Source organism: Arachis hypogaea, chromosome 19 (genome assembly GCF_003086295.3).
Source record: "Arachis hypogaea cultivar Tifrunner chromosome 19, arahy.Tifrunner.gnm2.J5K5, whole genome shotgun sequence".
Taxonomy (NCBI): domain Eukaryota; kingdom Viridiplantae; phylum Streptophyta; class Magnoliopsida; order Fabales; family Fabaceae; genus Arachis; species Arachis hypogaea.
Genome location: NC_092054.1, coordinates 120,994,832 through 121,004,092, shown reverse-complemented (window position 1 = coordinate 121,004,092; position 9,261 = coordinate 120,994,832). Strand labels below are relative to the sequence as shown.

Below are 9,261 nucleotides of genomic sequence, written 5' to 3'. Positions count from 1 at the left end.
ACATGTTATATATATATATATATATATATATATATATATATATATATATATGATGTATTTAATGAGAATGAGTTTTTTACATGAAAATGCATTTATAATTTTTTGATTGATTTTAATTATTAAGATTAAATATACCTAACAATAAGAGTAAATAGTCATTTCTAACCATGAAAGATTTGAACGTTGACAAAATTGACCATTAAAAATTAAAACTAAAGTTATATCCATATAAGATTAGTTTTGTTCGACAAAAATAACTAGTCATTAAACTTTTATTGATAATTCCGTAAATACCTTTTTTCTATCCTAAATCGATTCATCCCCTTTCTAATTGGGACGTGCACACTAACGTGGGAGTAAAATTTGCAGTGGCAGCTGCAATAGGGGAGAGAAAGGGGAGAGAAAAGGGATGAATCAATTTAGGATAAGGGAGGGTTTTTTACGGAATTATCAATAAAAATTTGTAAATAAGTTATTTTTGTCGAACAAAATTTATCTTGTATGTATATAACTTTTATTTCAATTTTTCATGGTCAGTTTTGTGATCAGCGTTCAAATTTTTCATGGTCAGAAATGTCTATTTAGTTAATAAATAATATACAAATAATGTATTTATTATAGCCATTAAATTCATGTGTGAATGCATTTATAGTCATTAAATTTATATCTATTGCTTTTAATTTTTATAAAACTATAACTATTAAATAAATTTAAAATAATTAAATTTTTTATCCAAATAAAATTAAGTATTTTTGATAAGTGAATATATTTTTCAAAACTATGAAATAGAGCTTCTTAAAAATATATTTTTTAAAAAAATAAAAATAAGTATTTTTTAAAACTAATCTAAACTAATTTTTTATTACGTTATTGATAATTCTAAAAATAATTTAATATTCTAAAATTTATTGGGAAAAATAAAGTTCTTTCTTAATAATTATTTTAAGAAATTTTTTAATATGAAAAGAAATTATATATATGAAAATTCCTTTAGTTTTGTTGTCAAGTTTAATCTATAGCTTTATTATGACCTTATTATTTTATCTCGTATACTTCACTCTCGTGTTATCATCATTTTGGAGAATTTGGATCCTTTAAATGTTGGATATTTATTTGATAAGGTATATTTTTTCTTTCATATTTTCTTTTATCACTACAAAAAAAATATGTTTTAGCGACAAACTTTTAACGGCAATAATACAATGGTCACTAATTCTTTAATTTAAGTTATGTTTTTGCGACAATTATATATTCGCCTTTATTACTATATATTATAATGATAGTTATTTTTATTGCCACTAATAAATACAAAAAAAAATTTTGTTTGTAAAAAATTTTTAGTGGCCATAGAGTTATGGCCAGTATTATTATCATTAAAATATTTTTTTAATGAGTTATTGCTTGTGCTTCTTAGAACTTTGGCGTAAAAAATGTGAGTGAACTACCAACCCGACCCCTGTCCATTTCTCAGAATGACAACGCGACCCCTCACCATAAAAACGACCCACTTTGGTCCCTGTCCTTTATTTCCGTGACCCAATGCGGTCCCTGTGGGTGTTTTTTCGTCAGCTCTTAACGGAAAATACTGATGTGTCATGTTTAAAAATGGACAGGGACCTAATTGTCTCTAAATTTAAATTGGTTAGGGGTTTATTTGTCGCTATTCTTTAAATGATATTTTTTAAAAAAATCTTATTCATTATATTAATATTCTTTTTTTAATAAATTATTGAATATATGGTATAATAAGTACAAATTAATTAATAAATTATTCAAATTTAAAAATATTATTTATTGTGAAACTAAATAAATAATTTTCAAATATAATTTTTAGATATATAAATAATAAATATTAAAATATGGTTAATGCATTAATAATCCTATGATATAATATTAGTATTATAATCTAGATAATTTTTACAATAAAATAAAAAATAATAAACACATTATTTGATATATAATACTTTTTTTTAGTTTTTCTCTCTCTAAACTAAATTAATAATTCTATTTGATATCTTTGCACTAAAATACACCATGAGTAGGCTACTAATACTAAATAAAATAAAACATAATATATATATATATATATATACACACACACACACACACACTATAAAGACCATTTATAAACTCAACAAACTCAAAACATCAATAATATTATTAATCTATCAATAATATATATTTTCATAAGGTACAGATCCATGAAGATTTATCAATATAAGAATAATGTGGATTAACTAAAATTTTATGTATATTCAAATTTAATTAAATGTTACATATATTTTACTCAAAATATTATTCATAGATTAATAATATTATTGATGTTTTGAGTTTGTTGAGTTTATAAATGGTCTCCATAATATATATTATGTTTTATTTCATTTAGTATTAGACTATTAGTAGCCTACTCATAGTGTATTTAGGTGCCAAGATATCAAATAAAATTATTAATTTAGTTTAAAGAGATAAAAAAATTAAATTTGTTATTACTCAAAAAAATTTTACTATATATCAAATAATGTGTTCATTAATTTTTATGTTTTTGTGAAAATTATTTAGATCATAATACTAATAGTATATTATTATTACTGTATTAACTGAATATTAATATTTATTATTTATATATATTTAAAAATTATATTTAAGAATTATTCATAATAAATGATATTTTTAAATTTAAATAATTTATTAATTAGTTTGTACTTATTATACCATATCTTCAATAATTTATTAAAAAAAGAATATTAATATAATGAATAAAAAATTTTAAAAAAATATTATTTAAAGAATAGGGACAAATAAATCCCTAACCAATTTAAATTTAGAGACAATTAGGCCTCTGTCCATTTTTGAACCTGACACGTCAGCATTTTCCGTTTAGAGTTGACGGAAAAACCGCGTGGGTCACAGAAGTAAAGGACAGGACCGAAGTGGAACGTTTTTATGGTGAGGGGTCGCCTTGTCATTTTGAGAAATGGACAGGAGCCGTGTTGATAGTTCACCCTAAAAAATGTTGATTCAGATATTTAGAGAGAAAGGGATCTAGCTTATGTTGAAGGTGAAGAATGGTTTCATCGCCAAAACCCTAATCTCATCGTGGCCGTCGCTGCCGCCATCGCCACCGCCGTCGAGCAAAGGTGCCTCCTCCACTAACTCATCTCTAGATCTGGTAGCAACGCCCAAACCTCTAACATCTACGCCTTTCTCTAGCACCGCCGATCTTCAGCAAAAAGCTGTGACGTCAATACAAATCCCAAACTCACCTCTCATTTCGCACTCTGTCTTTCCCGGCTCAAATTACGAATGGCCGATCAGAATCCTGCGGAGCCAGAACCGAAGAGCGGCTCCGATGCGTCTTCTCGGATCGAGAAAGTGAGTGAGTGGTTGGCGAAGACATTCGAAGCCACCGGCAAACCCGTCCCAGAGTTTGAGTACACGCCTCGCAACGTCTCGCATTTGCACGGCCTCTTAATCGTCTCCAAAGCCAAAGATGAAGCTGCGCGTCTCGTCGCTCGCGATTTCCGCCAGAAGGCCTCTGAGTACCGATCCCAAGGTACGATTCTAATTAACTGTGATTCAAGTTAATTCAAGTTACTGAGACTCCTGCATCATGGAAGTTATATATTAAATTGTTGACTGGGGCCTCAATTTTCGCGTTACCAATTTTCTTTTTAATTTTTACTTTTATCTTTTTTCTATTAGGGATTGATTACTGGAATTCGTAAGTCCAGATTTGATGAATTCTGTTTTTCTAATCTTAATTATTATTTCTTTCTTGGTTTGTGATCTGAGATGACGATGATGATGATTGTTTGAAGGACAATACTTTGATCAAGTTACTTATGCTAATTTTACATCAAGGACACATTATTTTAGGGACATATCCATGTTTTTGAACATGAATGTGTGTTGAACCTTCTAAGATGCAATAGTAATGCACTTTTAAATTGCTTTTAGATAATGGAATTTAAATCGGGCCATTTGTATTGGTAGGCATGCTTTTGGTGATCAGTATCGGGCCACTGATACTGTAATTAATGGAGCTGGGAAGCTGAAGTTGGTATTTGGTATCTTTACCAGAGTTGCAATCAAACAGCTCGACAGGATCACTGGCCAGGTAATTCTTTAAGTTCCTAACTATCTGATTTTTATTCATTTTAGTCTAATCATGCTTAGGGTTTCGTTCTGTTAACTGTTATAGGGACAATTTGTGATATCAGTAGAAGATACCTTGAAGATCATAATCTGCAGGTTCACTCAACTTGATCTCTTAATTCTTGTTTGGATATTTGTTAATGATGATCATTTCGTGCTTGGAACTTGTTCAGTACTTGTTTCATCGTGTGATTGTTTAGGAAACAACACAAGAAGCTCTATTCCCTTGAGATGGAACTTGCTGCTATTAGGAATGAGGGTTTTGTTTTGAAGCAACTGCTTGAGACCAATGGGATTTACTCTGAGGGAAAGCTTTTGGTCATGATAGGTGTACTCACAACATTTGGCTGCCAGAAGAATAGGGACGCCATTCACAATGCTTGGATGGGAAGTGGTAATTATATATGTTTTGTTCTTTCTCTTGCTTAATTAGAAATCACTGACATTGTAAATTACTCTGTCATGATTAATATTGCATGGTTTGCTCACTGAGATTGTGGATTAGAGGTGGTTTTAACATTAAGAGTTCTTTCTTTTCAGGTGCAGCTTTGAAGAAACTGGAGGATGGAAGGGCATTGTTGCAGGATTTGTTATTGGGAGAAGGTTTAAATTCCTACTTTTAATTTTTTTGGGACGAGGGGGCATGTTGGATCCAATTGTGATTCTTATGGCTTATAAACAATTTTGCAGTAAAAATCATGGAAACAATCAGGATAAGGACATTGATCGTGAGAATAGGCTGACTAATGACTTCTTAATTCTTGTAAGTTTAACTAGTCGAATGATTTTATTCTCTTTAAGCATTCTGCTTTACTGGAACTTGGCAAGTATTTTGTGGCTTACTGTGAGTGGAAAATGAGGTCTCATAGCATAAGCTGGTTTAGCTCACTGCTTCAACTATTATGTTGATAAGATGATTACGTGGAAGCAAACGAGGGGATCCCAAATAAAGTTAAATTGGTTTTTGCTTATGCTGCAGATAAATGGGATGCACTGCAATTATGTTCATCAATAATGAATAACTATCTCAAGGAAAGTTTTAATTTATTGTTATTGGCAAATAATTGTTGCTTTAGTTTTAATTCAATGTGTTGATTTTCGAGCAAAAGTATTTGGGATCAAATGGTCAATGTTACTTTGTTGCAGCTTGTCTGTAATCAACTACATATAAGAGTTACATTATTATTACTTTATAATAATTAGTTAATTATCTGTACTCCTAATTTCTTCAAGTTGAATGTGTGTGCTGTGTCTATATATATGGCCAAGTTGTGGAATAGAATTTAGGTAAATATTGTGATGAGTATATATTTAATTAGCATAGGGTAGCACTATAGGATAATATTGCATGCTAGCTTAATTTTATTTGAGCTAATTATTTCTGGAAATAGTTTGAGTCTTGTTGGTATATTCGGGTTTTGTGTGATTAAAAAGTAACTTAGCAAGTTGCAAGAAACTGAGTTTTTTTTTTTTAAATTTGGGGGGAGGACTTAAATTTGATGTTGAAAATAAAAAAGCATGAAAAGAGAAATGGGGACCAAACTCACGCAAAGAAGACTTGAAAATAACGTGTCTTATCAGCAAAAGTTATTAGCTTTTAAAATTAATTCCAAATTGTGATCAAATCTCAAAGTTAATTATAGAAGTATCGGGACTCTTGTACAAATGGTATCCTAATTAATCCCCCAATTATATGATAATATTTCTTGTGTGCCTTTTTGCATAATGCAATCAATTTTTCTATTTCCATGCTATTTTGTGATTGGACATGTATTTGACATTTTAAGCATCATTGACTTTTTTTTTTATCAAATTATATCTATGTCTATATAGTCCTTGAAGATAGTGAGAGTCCAATGGAGCTAGATGTTTTCAATTTCAAAGTCCTAGGTATAACACTTGCTATGTATAATGTTGATGAGATTTGATTCATTTTATAGTTTCTACAAGCATATACCATTATGTTTTAGTTAAATGTATAAACCCTTTTTTTGTTTTTATTGTTGTGTGTAAACATGCTTGCTTTTGATAATTTTATAGTCTATTTGAGCGTTTGCTGAATCATCAATGTCCCTGGCATTTTCAAAGAGGTGGCCACTTTACTTGAGTACTAAGAATACAATTTTCAAGAAATATGATAGTAGGTGATTATTCTCATATTTCTGATTTAATTTATAGTGTCAACTGTCACTGTTGTATGCCAAATTTCTTAGTAATTTAGACTTATTGACTTACTCTCTATTTTGTTGATATTTAAACTTATTTACAGTTTGATAGTGTTACAGATTTAAAGATATATTTCAGGAGGTGTATGAACTATGAAGAGAGATGGAAGAAAAAATTTGAAGAACATTCGTATGGTTTGTTTTCATTTTAATTAACTAAATTTTTTTGATTCATTACACATAGATAATTAACACTTTAAGTGGCTTCATGTACGAGCATAGGCTAATTTATTGACTTAAGTTTTGTTAATTTTAATTGTTATTGCCAATGATGGCTTCTTGATTTCTCTTTTTATTCATTTATTTATTTTGTTTGTTTTGAATTGTTACTGCAGACAATGACTTCAACTTATTACTTATATATAACTTATGTTCATTCCTTTATTTTCTCCCTTGCTACTATTATACCCTAACTTGATGTAACATAATTATAGGCTTGTAACATTTTTTGTTATTTAAATTTGTAACATAATTTATTATTTTTTTTAAGAGAAATTTGTGTATCAATATTTTAAGTTTAATGAAATGTCTCATTTTGTAATTAATTTCAGTATATTTATATTATGCATAATAATAATAATAATTATTGGCACAAATAATTGAAATTCTAAAAAAAAATAGGAATTTCGTTGTTTCTAAAAAAATGAGGATAATATAACTAAAAAAAAGTCTTAAAATTTTAGCGGCAAAAGTAATGGCAACTAAAAATAAATAACATTATAATTTTAGAATTATTTTTAATGGCCATATAAATTACAGGTAAAATGAGTTTTGGCGGCAATAGTAATGGCTGCTAAAAATGAATAACATTGCAATTTTAGAATTACTTTTAGTGGCCATATAAATTGCCAAAAAAGTGGCCACTAATAGTTATATACTTTTTGCAGCCATTAAAAAGGTCTTTACCGGCAAATGTTATAATTGAGGCTAAAACCTTTTAGCGACAAAGCATAAAACGCCTAATGTCTAATTGCCGGTAAATGTATTGGCGGTTATTTTTATTGTCGCTAAAAGAAAAATAAATGGCCGCTAAAAGTAATTTTTCTTGTAGTGTATGTATTCCCACTGATGAGCGGATATTTTATACGCTTTTTGGGGTTAATTTCATATAGTTTTTAGTATGTTTTAGTTAGTTTTTAGTTTATCTTCATTAGTTTCTAGGAAAAATTCATATTTCTGGACTTTACTATGAGTTTGTGTATTTTTCTGTGATTTCAGGTATTTTCTGGCTGAAATTGAGGGAGCTGAGCGAAAATCTGATTCAGGCTGAAAAATGACTGCTGATACTGTTGGATTCTGACCTCTCTGCACTCGGAATGGATTTTCTGGAGCTACAGGACTCCAAATTGCGCGCTTCTAATTGCGTTGGAAAGTAGACATCTAGGGCTTTCCATCAATATATAATAGTCCATACTTTGCTCAAGGATAGATGACGTAAACTGGCGTTTAACGCCAGTTCTATGCTACAGTCTGGCGTCCAGCGCCAGAAACAAGTTACAAGTTGGAGTTCAACGCCAGAAAAGGATCCAAAGCTGGCGTTGAACGCCCAAAACAGCCCTATGCACGTGAATAGCTTAAGTCTCAGCCCCAGCACACACCAAGTGGGCCCCAGAAGTGGATTTCTGCACCATCTATCATAGTTTACTCATTTTCTGTAAACCTAAGTTACTAGTTTAGTATTTAAACAACTTTTAGAGATTTATTTTGGATCTCATGACATTTTAGATCTGAACTTTGTACCTTTTGACGGCATGAGTCTCTAAACTCCATTGTTGGGGGTGAGGAGCTCTGCTGTGTCCCGATGAATTAATGCAAGTATTTCTGTTTTCCATTCAAACATGCGTGTTCCTATCTAAGATATCCATTCGCACTTCAATATGAATGTGATGAACGTGACAATCATCATCATTCCTCCACGAACGCGTGCCTGACAACCACTTACGTTCCACCATAGAATGAATGAATATCTCTTAGATCTCTTAATTGGAATCTTCGTGGTATAAGCTAGATTGATGGTAGCATTCAAGAGAATCCGGAAAGTCTAAACCTTGTCTGTGGTATTCCGAGTAGGATTCAGGGATTGAATGACTGTGACGAGCTTCAAACTCGCGAGTGCTGGGCGTAGTGACAGACGCAAAAGGATAGTAAATCCTATTCCGGTACGATTGAGAACCTGCAGATGATTAGCCGTGCGGTGACAGCGCATCTGGACCATTTTCACTGGAAGGATGGATGGTAGCCATTGACAACGGTGATCCACCAACACACAGCTTGCCATAGGAGGACGTGCGTGCGTGAATTAGAAAACAGAGGAAAGCAGAATTTCAGAAGACAAAGCATCTCCAAAACTCCAACATATTCTCCATCATTGCATACAAGTATAATTTGTGTTCTGCCCTTTTATTCCTTGCAGTCAAATTTGATAAGTGAATTATTTTATTGTTTTCCTGACTAAGAGTTACAAGGTAACCATAGATTGCTTCAAGCCAACAATCTCCGTGGGATCGACCCTTACTCATGTAAGGTATTACTTGGACGACCCAGTGCACTTGCTGGTTAGTGGTACGAGTTGTAAAAAGTGTGATTTACAATTCGTGCACCACCCACCTATAAAATAAATGGTAAGAGATCATCACACTTTACCCTCTCAAGTGAAATCTAAAATTTAGAGAATCCAAATCTCGTTCAAAATGTACTTGATCGCATTTTAGGCTTTTAAAAAATAACGTAATATAGGGTTACACTACAAGAAAATAGAACATTTGTAACAAAAAATTTGTATCAAATTTAAAATTATTACAAAAAAATAGTATTTTGTAATAAAAAATTTTGATTGTTACAAAAGAATAATGTTTTGTAACAACATTACAAGTTGTTACAA

At 30.8% G+C, this 9,261-nt stretch overlaps 1 protein-coding gene across 35 annotated transcripts; it reads left to right on the top strand.

Moving 5' to 3' along the window:
• Nucleotides 1–2,945: 2,945 nt before the first annotated feature.
• LOC112775651 (AUGMIN subunit 1-like) lies at nucleotides 2,946–8,217 on the top strand. Of its 35 annotated transcripts, none has more exons than XM_072226733.1 (10): nucleotides 2,946–3,553; nucleotides 3,994–4,117; nucleotides 4,202–4,251; nucleotides 4,356–4,549; nucleotides 4,696–4,758; nucleotides 4,846–4,918; nucleotides 5,135–6,045; nucleotides 6,196–6,295; nucleotides 6,460–6,510; nucleotides 7,599–8,217. In XM_072226733.1, exons 1-2 carry the CDS (start codon nucleotides 3,304–3,306, stop codon nucleotides 4,032–4,034), a joined length of 291 nt encoding a protein of 96 aa, XP_072082834.1. In that variant the 5' UTR covers nucleotides 2,946–3,303; the 3' UTR covers nucleotides 4,035–4,117; nucleotides 4,202–4,251; nucleotides 4,356–4,549; nucleotides 4,696–4,758; nucleotides 4,846–4,918; nucleotides 5,135–6,045; nucleotides 6,196–6,295; nucleotides 6,460–6,510; nucleotides 7,599–8,217. The 35 variants fall into 35 exon arrangements, with proteins under 35 accessions (XP_072082834.1, XP_072082829.1, XP_072082831.1 ...); XM_072226728.1 differs by having other exon boundaries at nucleotides 6,460–6,515; XM_072226730.1 differs by having other exon boundaries at nucleotides 6,441–6,515.
• Nucleotides 8,218–9,261: the final 1,044 nt, after the last annotated feature.